At 36.4% G+C, this 18,583-nt stretch overlaps 1 protein-coding gene across 1 annotated transcript in view; it reads left to right on the top strand.

Annotated features, from left to right (window-relative positions):
* Positions 1-10,937, top strand: part of slc7a14a (solute carrier family 7 member 14a) — a 98,773-nt gene extending 87,836 nt beyond the window's left edge. The window contains exon 9 of the mRNA XM_039761291.1: positions 7,356-10,937. Coding sequence (XP_039617225.1) covers positions 7,356-7,696 — 341 coding nt within the window. The 3' untranslated portion in view covers positions 7,697-10,937. The remainder of the gene's footprint in view (positions 1-7,355) is intronic.
* The last annotated feature ends 7,646 nt before the right edge of the window (positions 10,938-18,583 follow it).

Below are 18,583 nucleotides of genomic sequence, written 5' to 3'. Positions count from 1 at the left end.
TGTCTGGAAGGTTCTTTATTCTATTGTCCTCAGACTCAGGGCTGTCTTAATGTATGGGCACAATGGGCATTGAGGACAGTGGTCCATGATGTTTCTAATGCCTATGTATGTTTCTGTTTTGCTATCAAAACCAGGGCCCCAGCATGCTTCTTTGCCTGGGGACCTATGATTCTGTTAAGATGGCCCTTATCGGGCAAACTGGTGACAACATATTGGCCCTTTTTGAGGTTGGCACTCGGTCTAGAGTTGGTTCCAGCCTTGTACTCAATGCTACTGTTTGGCTCTTATTATCCTAAACTGTATTAAGTAGATTCAGTACTTAAATGGCTGGATTTATATGAGATTTTTTCAAAACAATGACCACATCAAATGAAAGATAAGTGCAGCATCACCTTCATTGTATACTTCTTCATTTTAATCCAAAAGTTCACTTTGATTTTGTACACTTTCATGAACATGCTGAATATATCGTTTTACTTCAACTTATGTCTTGGACCTACTCCACACTAACACAAATACATTTGGAAACCTGTCTTTTTTCATATGTGTTCACTTTCTGGCCATACTAAAATGCCATTGGAAAACAAAAATGTACTGTATCATTTCAAAAATGCTCTCCAAAGTGTGTAACTCTAAAAAAGCCGGATCTTGTGTCACAAAATGGGTGGGATAATGGAGTTTTTTGAAAATACTGGCATATAATTGTCATGAGATCAGACACTGACTTGTTTGTTCTGAGAATTTTGTTTATGATATGGGAGAATTAACTTCTTTGCCTTAGACGATGGGCAATGTACCTGGAAACATCCAAATATTTCAATGCTATTTATCAGAGCAGGACCCCCAGTCTTTATTTTCCAATACTTGCTTGTAACCTTTAAAAACTGCTGTGTTTCCTCATCTTTCTAGAAAAAGAAGTCAATTTTGTTGTTTTTTTTTTTCATTCTTTTGGCATTTCGATTTACTTTGTAGTTGCTCCATAAACAAAGGGCAAATAAACCACACAGGCCCAATTGGCAAGATCATTAATCATTACATCTTACCTGAAGAAGGGCCCTGAGTTGCCACGGAAGTCTGCATATTGTAATCTTTTTAGTTAGCCAATAAAAGGTGTCATTTTGCTTGACTTCACACTACATTCATAATGGCTAACACGGTACAGCACTCTAGTACTAAAATGATCTGAAAACACTAGTAGCATCTCCAAATTTCGCCATGTTAGTGTGGACTAAGATTTAGAGATTGGAATGTTCTTTGAGTCTTCTAAAAATAATAAAAATTGAGTGCTGATTTAAATTTTAGGAATGCCATTGGATCATTCATTTACCCATATACAGTATTATGTGAATCCACTTTCACTACTATGATGATGTGGACAGCAGGAAGCTATCATTGATGCCCTCTGAATTAAGACTGGCCTAAACCTTGGGAGGCATGGCCATTGCAGGATTCATACAAACACATACCAGATCAATTTACAGTCACTCATCCACAAGCATGCTTGTCTCTAGACTGTGGGATAGATCATAGATCCAGGATTGAAGATACAGGAACAAGAAAAGAACTTGCAAATACCACACTCAAGGTGCCCCAGTGGACAATCTAACTGGGGCCAAAATACTGTCATATAGCGACATGTTCCTCTGCTTCCAATCATTTGGTAAGGTTCATCCAAATTCATTTTTCTTACCTGTCTACAGTTAGTTTAAGCATTTGTCAGAATCTAGTTATTTCAGTGTTTTTTGTTCTCTAATTTTTTCAGGTTTGTTAGTTTATAATTAGTTATGTTCCAGTGTTTGTTTTCATTGTACTGTTCTTTTGTCACATTAAACGATGTCACTCTACTTGTGGGAACTGCACCGATTCAAGGCACACTCCCATTGTTGTGAATGCACAACTTTGTTCATTTTTTTATTTGCAATAGAAAAGTTTTTACAGTTCATACATGCATTATTTCTTTTTTTAACTCAAGGATTTTGAATGTTTGATTATTGATGTGAATAATAATGGTTATACTTTTATAAAATTAATTATTAGATGTTTTGGATCTACTGCAACACCATTTTGTGTGTGCTGGCTATGAATGTGGTCACAGATTGCTAGGTGTTATGTTTCAGCCAGGGTTCCTCTGCTGGTTTATGTTTAAATTGCTTTTTCTGTCTTACTTGTTCATTTTTAATCCATTAAATGTTATTGTTTATGTTTATATTGTAATTTTAATGTATTATTTGTGTAAATATGTATTTATTGCTAGCTTTGATTAATATTTAGTTTCTTTGTATGGGAGTATATTCTGTCTTGTTGCTTGGATTTTGCTTGGATAGACAAGAGGCGGAGCCACCTGTCTATCAATGTTGAGGGGCTGCTCCAAGTCCTGTAAAGGATTATGGGAAATACGGTACATTCTATATTCTCTATAATACATTCTGTATTATATGCAGTATATTATATGCTCATTTCTTTGGTGGGTTCTCCTCATTATGTTTATTATTAATCTTTGTATTTTCTTGCTTTTTAACACTTTATGTAGTCTGTTTAAAGATTTTGACTTTTGATTAATGCATTGGGAATATGTTACTGTAGATTGCCTTTTGGAGTGCTTCCTGTGCATGTTTTGTTTTTTTTTTTGTTTTTTTGTTCTTTGGGCTTCTTTTTCTTTGTAAATAATATTTTTGTATTTTTTATAAAGATTTGTAAATATTTTATTTATAAAGACTCTTTGTTTGCCCTATCTATACATGTTGAGGGTTTTCTATCATTCCTCCTCTTTTGGGGCTCTTGCAAGTTTGGTCTGATATTTATATTGTTTTTCTAGCTTCCTGTGTTTAGGGTCTGCTAGGCCTAGCCTGTAGAAAGTATAGGGGAGTAGTTGTATTGTATCATCTGGGCAGCCCAGTTAAAAAATCTGGCCTGCATGTTAGCCTCTTTTGGAGGCACAATGTACCATTTGCAAGTGTTTTTGATTAAGGCCTTCCAAGTTTCAAACTAGCTACAGTGTTTCTGTCTATGAGTTTTGATTAGCATTTAAAATACTGGAGAAATACTAGGACTGGTTTATAGGATTTGGACTTCTTTTCATTTCATCTTCTAACCTGCATCTTTATGTTTTCACATGGCCTTCCATTTTCTACCTTTTGGCAGAATAAAATACTAGAGTCATTTAATTATGGGTCCCAAGATGGAAGCTCTTAGTGAGGCCATTCAAATCTTATGTATACAACTACAAGATTTAAAAGCCCACTATGACAATTTAATTTGTTCATTATCATTTACTTTAGAAAACATTGCAGAATTGACAAAGCTAGCTCTTTCGTTGAAAGGAGAAATAAAGCAACATTTTTACAAAAACTTTGAATTTCATACGATTAGTCCACATGAGTGTGAGAGGCAACAAAAGGAGGGCTGCTGCTTTTATTGTGGGCCACCAGGACATTTTAGTGCAACTTGTCCTAAATTAGGGGCAAGACTGGAGCATAACACACTGATCATCTGTGGACTGGTTGGTAACCATAAAAAAGACCTGTTTAAAAATTCATTGCTGAACCAATATGGGATGTGTACTTTAGATATCTAAGCTCTCATTAATTTAACCAAGCTATTAACAGACATACAAGTCTCATCGCTAACCTTAAAAACTAAACCACAAATTCTTTCTGTGAATGGGAAACTGTTTGGGAATGAGATTGGTGAATGCACCATTAGTACACTCATTACGACACATTCACCAAGAATAAATAAATTTTTAATCATTCCAAGTGATTAACCACAGGTTATTCTAGGGTACCTCAGGTTGAAGTCCTATAATAGACTGGACATTAAAAGATATTATGAATGTCTGAGCACTAGACGTGCTTCTCACATTAGTACAAAATGAACAAAGTTCTGTGTTCACAACACTTTTTCCCTTGTTACATTGATGCAATGAGCACGATCTTATTTTAGAATGAGAGCCTGCCATTGCCTTTTATATGACTTTTAATTAGATTTAATTAGATAGATAGAGGGCGGCACGGTGGCGCAGTGGTAGCGCTGCTGCCTCGCAGTTAGGAGACCCGGGTTCGCTTCCCGGGTCCTCCCTGCGTGGAGTTTGCATGTTCTCCCGTGTCTGCGTGGGTTTCCTCCGGCGCTCGGTTTCCTCCCACAATCCAAAGACATGCAGGTTAGGTGGATTGGCGATTCTAAATTGGCCCTAGTGTGTGCTTGGTGTGTGGGTGGGTGTGTTTGTGTGTGTCCTGCGGTGGGTTGGCACCCTGCCCAGGATTGGTTCCTGCCTTGTGCCCTGTGTTGGCTGGGATTGGCTCCAGCAGACCCCCGTGACCCTGTATTCGGATTCAGCGGGTTAGAAAATGGATGGATGGATAGATAGATAGATAGATAGATAGATACTTTATTAATCCCAAGGGGAAATTCACATAATCCAGCAGCAGTATACTGATACAAAAAACAATCTTAAATTAAAGAGTAATAAACATGCATGTAAAAGCAGACAATAACTTTGAATAATGTTAGCATTTACTCCTCCGGGTGGAATTGAAGAGTCGCATAGTGTGGTGGAGGAACGATCTGCTCAGTCTGTCGGTGGAGCAGGACGGTGACAGCAGTCTGTCGCTGAAGCTGCTCCTCTGTCTGGAGATGATACTGTTCAGTGGATGCAGTGGATTCTCCATGATTGACAGGAGCCTGTTCAGCGCCCGTCGCTCTGCCACGAATGTTAAACTGTCCAGCTTCATTCCTACAATAGAGCCCACCTTCCTAACAAGTTTGTCCAGGCGTGAGACGTCCTTCTTCTTTATGCTGCCTCCCCAGCACACTACCGCGTAGAAGAGAATAAAGGAAAAACTCTTCATAATCCCTAAAGAAAGATGCTTGAATTCAAAGAATTGCAGGTTTTTGAGTGTTCCTTGCTTTCTGATTCAAAGTTTTGGTTTGCCCCTTATAATTTTCCTCTGATCATTCCTGACTCCTGCCTACATATGATCATCCTTCTGCTAATCAGTTAGCATTTACAAATCTCTAACACTTGGGTCTTAGGGCCGATTTACACTTCACGCTCAGAACACGTACGCACCCGCACGCATGGCTGCCACGCGTTCCCAGCGTTCATTTCACGTTTCCTCTGAGCAGGTCCTCAGAAATTAATGCAACGCGTGCGCAAGTTGCAGTACCAGCAAAAAGTCGGGGGGCGCAGTGTGCTAAATGTCGGAACGTGACGTCAGAGTCTCTGTTTACTATCTACATGTGACAGCAAGCCTCTATGGAGATCCTTCGGGGATCAATGTGCGCGCTTTGCTGTTTGATGAATGGTTCAAAGTGGTGAAGCAAAATACTGACATACAGATGCATTCGTGGTGCTTTTATATTCAAGCGTCGCATATCGTAATGACACGATACATTTTAAAAGTCTCACATACCATCTTTTGTGCCGTCTATTTTTTATTTTTTTACTTTACCTGCTGTCAGGACCAAGAAGCTCGTAGCGATTAAAAACTGGGATGACGTTTACGACGGTCTACTTTAATAATAAAGTAAACTACGAGGTTAAAGTGGACATTTTGAGATTAAAGCCGAAATTTCCACTTTAATCACAAAATACACGTTTTCACCGTGTCTTTTATTTTTTTCTCAGTGGCTCAAATACAGTGCTATACATTATGTTGATGATGTGAAGTTGCAAAAAAAATAGATGGCACAAAAGATGGTATGTGAGACTTTTAAAATTTTTGGTGTCATTACGATCAGGAATATGCGACGCTTGAATATAAAAGCAGCACGAATGCATCTGTATGTCGGCATTTTGCTTCACCACATCGAAGCATCTATCCCGTAGGATCGGCATAGAGGCTTTCTGTCACATGTAGATAGTTTCCGAACGTAATGACACGATACATTTTAAAAGTCTCACATACCATCTTTTGTGTTGTCTTTTTTATTTTTTTATTTTTGCAACTTAACAACAGCAACATAATGTATAGCGTTATATTTGAGACACTGAGAAAAAAAATAAAGGACACGGTGAAAACGTGTATTTTGTGATTAAAGTGGAAATTTTGGCTTTAATCTCAAAATGTCCACTTTAACCTTGTAGTTTACTTTATCATTAATGCAGACCATCGTAAACGTCATCCCAGTTTTTAATCTTGGACCTGACAGCAGCGGTAAGCAGCAATAGGACGCCACACAGAACAAATTAAATGTGTGATATTCCAACTCTCTGCACATTTAGAATCTTTAGATTTATACTTGATATCACTTTCATGATGAAATGCATTAAAGTGTGTATGTTACATTTTACATATAATTTCATTTAAATAATGAATACTGTTAATAAATACACACATGGGGGTGTCACGGTGGTGGAGCGATAGCACTGCTGTCTCGCAGGGAGTTATGTTGCTGGTATTTCCTGCTTGTATTCCACACTGTGCTCCGGTTTCCTTCCAAAGATATGCAGATTTGGGGATTTGGTGCCGCTAAATTGACTCCAGTGTATGTGTGTGCTTGTATTCACCTTGCAATGAGCTGAGGCCTTGTCAAAGCACTGTTTCTCACTCGTGCCCAATGCTTGCTGGAATGGACACATTCCTGGATTGATGGATTTAATCAATAAACATCTATTTCATTGCGGTAAGGTGTCATCAGAATTTAATAGGTGTTCTAGGCAATTCACAACACAGAGAAGCCGAACATGTTCTCACCGTGATAATATCTCGCACTGCCACCTGGTGGATTCCTCCAGATTTACGTAAAGTACGCGCGCAAGTATAAACACTACAATGCTTGCGTAGCAGAAGCGTCCGCTGCAGCATGCATCGCGTTGCGTGAAGTATAACTCCAGCTTTAATCAGCATGTCTTATCTTTTATTTTGGATAAGCTCATTTTGATACTCAGAATATCGTACCAAAAAACTGTTAGCTTCTTCTAACTATTCCATGTGTATGTTTCCTGTAGAATAGAAAAAATATAGATTTTTACATTGTTGTGTGTCACGCATTTATGCCATTTATACTGTCTCCAATACTTTCACCCTGTTAGTTTACCAGAAATGAGTAATGCCAATTTTTGTAATGTCCATTTTGAACAAATGTAGCTTCTCATTGAGGAGCCAGTTGTTAAATAGGCAGAATATCTAAAGATTGTCAGTGAGAGTTTTCTGCTGGAATATCATGCTTGATACCATTGGGATACCTTTGGGCAAGTGCACATCTAGGACACCACAACCAACACATGGTGTTTATTTAATAAGAAGTAAAAAGAAACACTTTAGGAGCTTGCTTGTGTCACATTAATATGTTACATACAACCAGAGTTTAGAAATGCCTTTTCAATAATAACTCACACTTTATTTTGTCTACAGGTGTGCTCATTTACTTCGGCTACGGCATGTGGAACAGCACACTAGAGATTACTGCCAGGGAAGAAATACTCCACCAGAGCACATATCAGCGATACGATGCAGATGTGGATGACAGCTTCACTGTAGATGATGGATTCTCCTATCCAGAAGAAGGAGGTGGACAGTACCAGGACTGGGGCCCACCAGAGGGCAAAGCTTATCACTATCAGCAACACGGCATGCCAATGAGTGCAGACAACAACAGGACCTCGCACAGCAGTAAATCCAAAAGCAAAGGGAAATCGAGTCGTGATTCCGAAGCTCTCATAGCAAATGATGAGTTAGATTACTCGCCTGAGTAAGAATGTATTTGAATGTATTTATTAGTGTTTAATGAACCCTTGGATGGAATGTTTTTTCTTTATCCATTTTCTTTCTTTCTTTCTTTCTTTTTTTTTTTGCTTGGGCAGCTGAAGATATTCTGATAAATTCCCACCACCTTATGCCTTGATCAAACTATGCTTTCTTAATGTAGTGTGTGTGTGTGTGTGTGTGTGTTGGTTTAGTGCTAATTTCATTTGTATTTGGACTTTTTTTTTGGCCACAGCAGTTCTAGAAATTATTTTGATAATGTTCACAGATATCTAAATGAAGATCTTGCCTTAACATCTCTTTGACCCCTTGTGCCACTATCCCCATATTAAGGAAAAGTTTGATTGTGGTAGCTCAGCTTCAGTCAAATGTTTTTTATTTTACCACTGGGGAAATCTGACAAAATCGGACTTAATAACCCCTTAAGTATTTACAGAATTTGCATCTTACATTAAATACCAGTTGTGTTGACTCCACAACTCATTGTATACTCACCAAGTAAACATCATTTTTAAACTTCAGTGTAAAAAAGCCCAGAGGACAGCCTTGTAGAAATTACTCCTGACTCTCAGCAGAAGTGAGATTCTTGAGAGCAGATATTATTATTCGGTGCAGTTAGAGATTGTCGACATTTATAAAACTTTGTCGGAGCCAACAGGCCTTCAAAAAAAAAAATAGAGAAATCATTTTGATCTTGTAATACTTATTTGAAAATAAGGAGAAGAAGTTGAGATGTTTTTCTAGGTGACTTCACCACTTTGAAGATCCTGTACTTCCTGTACCTTCATTGTAATTTTTCACAGCTGCTGCAGTTCAAATAATCCACACTGATGTAGCCAATACATTTTATAATTCTAAAATGTGCACCGCTTTAATGAAATTCAAAAATATGAGTCTAATTAGTAAAGCTTCTCCGTCTTTTCTGCTTTATTCCCACTCAGAATCCAATTTTGTAGGCCATTGTATGCAAGATCAGTGAGGAATGGGGCAATGCCAGTTATCCAAAATATAGATAAGCTGACCTAACCTGAGCTGAGCAGAAATGCTGCTGTTTCATAAATCCCTCAAGATTTATCAACAGGACAGATTGACCTTCAGTCAGTGACAGCATGCACAGCTTTATGTGGAAAATAATTACACATTCACTTCCACACATATTTCTGATCATTATGGTTCAAACAAACCCGTCAACAAGTCTTGGACTCACGCATGCATACTGCAGCTAGCGATTCCTCTAAATTCAAGTCAGTTTATACCCTAAAAACAATTAAATAGATGAGTGCAGGTGCAGACAGATCCCCAAATTCCCTTAACTCTTCTGTATCACCCCAAACTCCTGCACAGTTGGTAAAGTCAACTAGAAGTATGCAAGCAATTTAGAAAAGGGTCCATGCAATTTCATATTGAATTGTTAATATAGATATGACTTGGGGATAAAAAGAAGAAAGTATGCTTTAAATAAAATGCCTGAATATTTTTATACTTTATATAAGCTATAAAAATTATATTTTAAAAAAACGTGTATTTAATATTCACCAAATACTTCTTTTAATCTTTGGATCCTTGTGACGATCTTAATCTAAACTTCAGCAACACTGGATTTGTAGAAGAAAAAAGTTAATAAAATATTTATTTAAAGAAGTGTAACCAAATATAACTTTTCAAACAATTAAACTATGCAAATTTACTGAAACATTCAAAGTAGAAAGCTATTAAACAAAACAGAGAGCAGGTTAGATCATTTTATGACATATAGCACATGATGTCTGCCTGATTCATTTCATTAGAGGGCCAGTAAACAATGCAGTGTAATGACATTTTACCTCTTCCTCTTATTCTCGTGAACTTGCTTGCTTTGCAAGTTGCTTTATAAAATATTAATTGATTGGAGACACCATGTCTTTCTTTAGTAAAAACAAAAGCACTATATTAATTACAGATTGATTTATGATTTACACATTTTTGGTGTTTTAATGACACTGTGAGCATTTTACATAAAACGGATGTGTGGTTTTTTTTTTTTTTTGCACCTAAACATTTGTGAGACATAATGCGACCATGATCGAATTTGTCCACTGTTACAGTATTATAACATTATTGCATATCAGACACTTTTTTTACATATCCATTTCAAATTTGCTGTTCTCCATTGATGGGTTTTCTTGAATCTGAAGACATTATAACTGATGATGGGTTTGCCCCCACCATTTCCCACCCACGATTACACAAATATTTTTGTGACTGAAATCTGCTGATACCGGAACAGAAATGTTACCTAACCAGTTGAGACAAAGGAGTCTTTGGGTAACTTGGCATAGCAGCATTGATTTTTCTTTTTCAGGAAGGGTCTTCCCATTACACCCATCACGACTCAGCTAGTGCAATATTCAAACTGTTGTGCACACAAAAAAAAAAAGTTTGACAAATGAGCGCATGACATTTATTTCATCACATTTATTTATTTGGCTACTAAGCTAAGTATTTTATCCAAGTTATAAAAGTTATCTTTTCAACAAAATGTCTCTGTAGTTTGATTCAGATTCTCATGAACTTTTATGTAAAGAAGTGCTTCCTGGATTCTGCCTTAAGTTACAACTTTGACTGTGATTAAAAACAAAATGTTACAATTTAGTAAAATGAATTATATATTTTTACAGTCCCAAATGAACTTAATTAACTACTGACTTTAAAGGTAATTGTTTTTAAGGACTTTGATTTCAAAAGAAAAACAACTAAAATATTTAAAGACACAACAGTGTACCAGGATATACCTCTCTATAACACTAAAAAAATAAATATCTACCTTTGTAGCTCTTTTAGTTTGTACTGTAATGCTATAACAGAATTCAAGAAGTGTATGCTGCCACCTCCTTTGTCGACACAAATGCAGTGATTGTTTCACTTCACTCTTAACTAGTGAATGTGCAGTTCATCCAGTCAGTGGTCTGGTGGCATGACAAGCTCACCACTGCAAAATCCCAGGAGAAAGATAAATGAACTACTTTATTCTTTCTACTCACTGTTTTGCATTATATTTAAACATTGCAACGCTTTATATCATTTTCTACTATTTAAGAACATGAGTGAAATATAATTTAAAATGCCATCTTTTTTAGTGCACATGCACATTCTACTGTGCTGAACGGTCTGCTTAGACAGCTATAAATACAGGGTGGTCCAGATCTAATTATGCAGATCCAGATCGTCTGGATGACTTTGATTTATGCAGGAATGATTCCAGTTCGGCGTGAAGACGATTCTTCATGTTGTCAGTCCGCACACTTCTCGATGGTCTGGGATTTTTCAGGAGATAAACTTAATAAGTTATAGAGTAATGAAAATTGGATAATTAGGTATGGACCACCCAATATGTTTCTTTTTGTTTGTGGTTTTTGGTTGTTTTTTTTTTAAATAATAAATTTGAAATCTCTCAGCACAAAACTCAAGTCAATGTCCCTGTCCATTTGATTGTTACAAAAATAACAGGTCCACATAACATTTATTATGTTTCGGATGAATCTGACTAATGCTTTAAATGAACTTTAACAGTGTTTGCCGCTCATTAAAAAATCGAGAGACCATATTAAATAACATAAAAGCAAACACATTATGCAACAGAGTAAAAAAGAAAAGTGAACGTTAGGTTTAAAAACATGATATATTCTGACATTCTTTTCATATTTCAGATTGACACTAACTTTATCTCAGTTTTCCTTTTGCAAATACACACTTGCTCACCCTATATCTACATACACCATCATCAAGGAGGCTTATGAAGATTGGGTCGATTGCTAACTTTCAGCAACCAGTTTTTACTAATGTGTTCATTTGGCTCATGCTCTTAAATATATTTCATCAAGGATTTGTAAAATCAGAAGCACTCTTGTAAAACTAATGTCGGAATAGATCATGACACCTTACTGCTAATGTGTTTCCTAACCCGCATATTGCTAATGCGAATCCCGAGTGCTGATCTTTTTTTTATATTTTGGCCTTCTATTGTCCTTAGCATGCAGCAATTTGAAATCTAACCTGGACCATTGTATGGTGCCTTCAAAGCAGGATTTTTTTAATAGCTTAATGAAGAGTGATTTATCATGCCTCAGGTGCTTGCTGGTGTTCAACAGTTTATTGTTTTCATTACAAATATGACTCAATTCTTTATTATTCTCTTTGCCTAAGGTCACGTTTAACAATATTTTTGCAAAAGAACCCTCTTTCTCCAACACTTTACATGTTCTTGTTTCGAAAAGAAAATAATAAAGATATACAAGATACACAAGTTACTCGCCCTTCAATGTTTTCAGGCACACAGTTAACAGCAGAAAGTGTGAAAGTTCACTTCTGCACAACATTAGCAGAAACTGCATCCATTCTTTCAAAGAGTCTTGGGAACAACGGACAGTGGTTATGACCTCAATGAGATCGAACAGAACATTGTGTCCAAGAAATGAACAAAACAAAGTTGAAAAACAGGCATCAAATAACATGAGAAAATGGTATAAAAGAAATGCAAAAGTCAGAATATGTTACCAAATAAAGTCCTAACAATCGCACTTCATGGAAATACCTTTTAGCCTCAACTAGCAAAAAAAAAAACAACAGATCAGATCCAATATAAACAACCACATTTTTAAAATCTGGGCAGGCAACAAAAGCCAATTAATATCCTTTTTCATTGAATTTTCAGATACAATGACTAAACCTCCCATTCCTCTTGTACCTTCTCATCTATCTTGACCATCATAGCTCCAGAAAATGTGAAAGAGTCAGCAAAGCCCAAGAAAGGTTGCACAGCTATTTTATTTTGCGAAACTCAAAGTGATACAGCATAGGTATACTTCTTCTATTTTCTGTAGTTATTTCCATTTTTATATGGGGTCACTGTTTTTTGGACTAAACTTCTCCAGTTGAGGTTCTGTTGTGATTTTTATAGCCAGATATCTTTGGTTACGCCAACCCTCCCCATTTATCCGGGCTTGGGAGTGGCTCTAAAATGGAGGCTGGGATGGTAAGCATTGGTAATCAACCTTCTTAAATAGTATTTACTAAAGATAAATATCTAATTAAAGTTTGGTTTGATAACTAATGTCATTATTAAACTAATCCTGTAAAGTTTATTATCTTTTGGTGTTATATGAGCATAAAGTTGGTCATTTTTCTGGAAATAGGGAACGCTCAAAAATGGTCCAGTTTAAATGAATGGTAACTATATGTTTGCATTGTGAAAATTCACTTTACAGAATATCATCACAAAGCAGGCGGAGCCTTGTGCACAGATGTCAGGGATTGTGCACTGCCATTCTTTACAGGCAAGACAATGATGAGAAAATATAGCAACAGTCAGAGCACTCACAATCAATATGGTTGTGGCCATGCAGAACAGTCACAAAATATGGGCAACCACCCAAATTTCAGAATCACAAAATGGTTTTGTTTGAATAACAAAAAGTAATGTATTGCAAAAGTAAAGCATATATGTATAAGAAGCCCAAATTTTAAAACTAGAGGTTCCCAACCATGATTACAACACATTACAGGATAGGGCCATGTTATGCTTTATGGTAGGTGCTGCCTTAAAAGTCACAATGCAGCAGATGTGCAGTTTGATGCTGACCTTCCATGTCTTTTATCACATCAGGGAGAACATGCTCCATTAGTCCGACAGAATTTATATATCACAAAGACGATGGGCCTGCAGTCGCCTCTAAAATAAAGTCACAACAGATACATAGCATACATGTAGTATGTAGGAAATTGTGTTTTCATTCCCTTTAATTTCTACTTCATGCTTTTATTGCACCACAACCTGAGGAATGAGTTGCTGAAGTCTTCATATTATAGTGGCATTGGTAATGTCGACACAAAAATTATTTTTGTTTGTGCAGAGTTTGCCTGGTCACTCAGTGTCTACATGGGCTTTTCTGTAGATACTCCAGTTTTCTTTTTACATTTCAAAGATGGCTGGGTTAGGTGAATTGCTGACTCTAAAGTAAGTATGGACCTGGATCATATCTACAGCCAGGGATGGCTCTACTATGAAACTAATGAAGTTAAAGGTTCAGGGCCTTTAATTCCAGATGGGACCCAGAAGTGACTTTTATGTTTATACACCCCCCTTAACTCAAAAATTATAAAGCATAGGAAATTTCTATTCACACCAATGATATGTGAGATAATCCAGTACAGCAATTTTAATCAAAATGAGATGTAGTGTTTAAAATTTAAAAAAATTGTGGTGTTCTGTTATGGAACAACCCCAAAAGAAGATAACAGTGGTTACCCAGACATTGTTGCTGGCTGTGAAGAGGCCACCATAGCAGTTCAAGCTTCAAGGCCCAAAAAATGCAGGCCTGCCACTGTCTTCAGCGGCTTTCAGTCTTTCGTGCAATGCTGCTGGAGATGGTATTGGCCCCCAAAACTTATAAACATGTTAGAAAACAGATAAATGAATTAATTGACTACATTTTGGATTAAACAACAGGGGCCTTCTTTGGTTTAGTTTAAATGAAGCTCAAGAGCTCATTAACAGGTTTTCAGCCACATCATCAGAATCTCTTCTACCAAACTATGCATTTTCCCTTATTCTGATAGATAATGTAAATAAGTATATTTAACACAGGGCAACGAAACATCATCATGTTGGCACATTTGGCCTGAGAAAAATTAGTAACTGCTTATGACAGTGCCTTAATCAGTTAGTGCACCCCATTACAAAAAAAGAGGTTAGAATTTTTTATTAATTTAAAGTATAGAGGAACAATAGTACAACCGTTATTGCAGCATAACACATAAGATAATACAGTATAGTAATAACTTCAGTAAAAGATGTCTCTAATAGGGAACATTCTTTCTTACTAAAAACAGTTATTTATGCATAGGACAATAAATGTTTCCATTTATAGCATATATACTGTAGCAAATAGAACCACTTGTATCATAAATATACAGTACTATATTGTATGTAAATACTGTATACTGTAGTACTACTCATATATATTTACATAAATACCTTGTTGATGGAAGAGATCCTAATGTCTCTTTAAAGTTCAGTAGTCTCCTAGTCTGTGTTTAAGAGTATTTATTTTTTATTTTTTGGGTCATATGCTGCAGGTCTTAGATTTGTTGAAGTCAACCAACAGCATCAATTGTCCACAGCAATTTTAGCAGCTTTTGTCTGAACCCCTTCTCTATGGTTTCTTCATTTTAGTCACTTTTTTCATGCAAGCCACACTTTCAGCTCTCAGCCTGTCTAAAGCTTAGAGTGAAGTGCACCAAATATTTTGCAGACATCAGAAAGACAGCAATTCAGTGTGTGGGATCTTCCAATGCTTGCTCATAGAGCAAGGCCACACATATAATATTACTTTCTGTAGGAACAGCTAGCGTGACTGCAGTCAAAAGTGGTCATACAACCCTCTGCGACATCTTCATGGCCAGGCTACAGACGTCTCGTTTCCCTGTATGGCCACCAAAAATGAAATTCAGTAGCCATTGGAAGGCTAGCAGAAGAAGAGACCACAGATAAAGTAGAACACCCATCAAGGGAAACAAGCTGAAGCATCTGCTTTCTGCCAGATACCATAGCAAGTCAGTATAATGTTGCTCCATTCACAGGTATTCCAGAAGTATTAGAAAGTGGTAGGATATTTGAGAAAGCTCAGCAAAAGCAAAAACTCGACTTTAAAGATGACTTTTCCAATTAGTTCTCTGTCAACAGGAAAGTTGTACAAAACACGCTGAAGGGAAACCAAGTCCTCCGTCCGTACAGCATCAACCAGGAAGTGTTTTCTTATAGATTTCATTATATAGATTCTGAAGTCAATTTTAAAATATCATTCTTCATTCTTTTTAAAGTCACACTTGGAAGTAAAAGCAATCATTTCAGCTTTATTTTGTTTTTATACATATATATATATATATATATATATTTATGTATTTTTCGCTGAAATTGTGGCAGCCTGTTTTTCTGTTTAAGATTGTGTTTTTGGCTGTATATTTGCAGTTTTGCTATGAAAATGCTGTACTGTTGTTTGTTTTCCTTTTTTGTCGATTTGTTTGTATTTTTCATTTTCAGTGTGGTTCTTTCCCCTTTGGTGCACTGTATGATGGAATATTGTACAGCCTACTGCTGCAATGAAGATGATTTATTGCATATATGTTACCGAGTGACTCTTATTTTATGTTTTGGTGATGGCATAGTCTAAAACTTTACAAATAAACACTTGGCAAATTGTGTATATTTTGAAAATGCACGCATACACACTGCTTAATGGTTTTATTGACCCAACTCTCTGGACAAAATGTGAAGTTCATACACAAAAAAAGTTAATATAATGAAATGAAGAAAATAAGGAGCTCTTCATCAATATCAAACAAAATAAGACAAATCCTGGAAACTGCTTCATATTGTTGTGCCAAAATGAGACCAAAAAAAGAAAAATGTTGTTTATTGGAGGTGCCATCGTCCTTTCTGTATGTAACTCAGTTCGTGAGGAACTAAAGTATGCCCAGCATGCAATGTTAGATCCACAAATGGTCCTTGTTAAATGGTGGTAAATGGACATTCTGCTTACAGCATTGCTTCAAAGCCACAACAGCAACAAAATAATATCAGCAACAAAAAAGCCATTCAGAACACTAAACAGAAAAATTCTGCTTAGCTTGTATTACATCATCATTAGTGTACAACCCACACCATACTCTGTGAGGAAATCTCCATTTGGAAAAATTGGCAAGATGAATGAAGTTGCAGCAGTCAGGACTCTCATGCTCATTGTCTCACTGTCTCTCTCAGTCTCTTTGTCTCTCTCTTGCTCTCTCTCGCTCTTTCACTTGCTCACTCACTCTGTTAGATGTGGTGCTCTCAGTGCTCTGGCCCTTATCTTTACTAGGTGCTAACAGAGTGTGAAGAAAGATACAGAGGGCTGCATTTCAAGCATCATATGGTTTACCGGGTCAGAAGGTGTGGTAGTCCAGCAATTTCAATAGTGTGAAAATGTTTTTATAAGTTTAGGATAATTGTGTCATGGTCCATTACAGCAATCAGTATCTGTCTAGGAGCTTTATTATGGAAAAAAAATCTCCTGACAGAACCCAAAAAATACTTTCTCACAGATATAGCATAATAGCAAATGTGAATATTAAGACTGTATATGTGTATAGTGAAACTCAATCAATCTAACATAATAATATGTAGAAATATAATTCTATAATCTAATTTGTATAAATCTATATATTCTATGTAAAAAAATAACATTTCATAAGATGGTCATGTTTATGAGTGCAACACATATCAAATACACAGACCATTGTGACATATTGAATATGAATTAAACTTCATTGCTGCCTGCACAAAGTTCCCACATCACATGAGCAATGGGCTGGCAGCAGGCTGGGACACACAAAAACCATCATGTCTCAAAAAATGGTGGAGCAAAAGGTAGTGGGATCACAAACACCTTCCAAAAGTAATTTCTTGAACTTTGAGGGAAAGAAAGCCCAAGGCCAAAACCAATGTATTTATGAAGTTCAGCACCAGTGATGCATCATGTCAGAAGTTAGGCACTAATAACAATATGTGATTCATGGCAGAAAGAAGAATTTAAGCTTCATGAGCCATTGTGAAGCCACATCTTTTATCAGCAAGGTGGATTACACCCATAAGTTAAATATTCTTTAGGTAAGACTCCTTGGGAACATTTTAGATTAGGCACCACCTATAATGTATCTAGTAGTAACATGTTGTTTTGTAATAAGACAGTAACAAAACCTTCTTTTGGTCTTAATAACACTTTCAAAGCAGTAATAAAGAGCTTAATCACGTCTGTTTAGTGTTGCATACTAAAATAACCATTTTGTGGATGTAACATGTCTCTCATAATGCTCACTTCACTATACGGTTTGCGAATCCTTAATTAATGGTTAATAAGACTAAATGAAGCACTCATATTCACTCTCTTATTAATTTTACCAGCACATCATTAGCTCTTAATATTCTACAATGCACTTTAAAATATGTGTTGTAAGTATTACTAACACCATGTTAGTACAAAAAGTATGTGCCTAATACGTACATTATAAGCACTACCTCATCTAAAATGTTACCCACTCCTTAAAGAAGTGAATAAGCATTTTAGACTCTCTAGGGTAACCAAAAAAGGAGAACCACAAGAGGAGCCTACTAAAGGAGATATTAACAAAGCATAAACATTTAAATTACATTTGTTAAAATGTGAAATGCTAGGCACCAAAGGCCGTACTAAAGAAAATGAAATGAAATTACAGTGTCAGGGTATGATAGTAGAAAGACTTCATGGATGTCTTCATGGATGGATGAACAAAAGCAGGGCTAGGAATTAACTAATTTTAAAAGGAGGGACTTAAGCAAAATGATTTTATAGAGTGTAATAGCTAATTGCTTTAATTGGTTAGAAGCTAACCAAAGTTGAGAAAGCAAAAGAACAAAGAAAGCTAACAAAGCTACACAGACGTTGAACTCCACTCCTCCATTTGCTTTCTAAAACTTGTCAACCAGCCCAACTCTTTCTAAAGGCACATTATTATCTGATATTGCACTTCCCACTTTGACCTTTTATTTTGGTTTTCCTTTAGCAAATCTACCTCTTAAGTTCTTTAATGCTATCCTACAGATTGTTTTGCCCTTTCCTGTATTATTGTCAATTTCATTCCCAAGAATTACGTGCCAACTTGTTTGTGTTTGTTATCTCTCCTTGAAGAGCCATTCAGTGTACTTGTTTATCTTCAAACAGTAACCAGTACTTTCTCTTCAAAATTCTCTGCTTTTTTTTCAGTGTTGTCCGCATACACAGTGGCAGGTAGGTACAACATTTTAGAGGAGTGCATCATGGAGAAAG

This window comes from Polypterus senegalus, chromosome 1 (assembly GCF_016835505.1).
Source record: "Polypterus senegalus isolate Bchr_013 chromosome 1, ASM1683550v1, whole genome shotgun sequence".
NCBI lineage: Eukaryota > Metazoa > Chordata > Cladistia > Polypteriformes > Polypteridae > Polypterus > Polypterus senegalus.
Note: the sequence above shows the minus strand (reverse complement) of the source record. Positions and strands in the feature narration are given on the sequence as shown.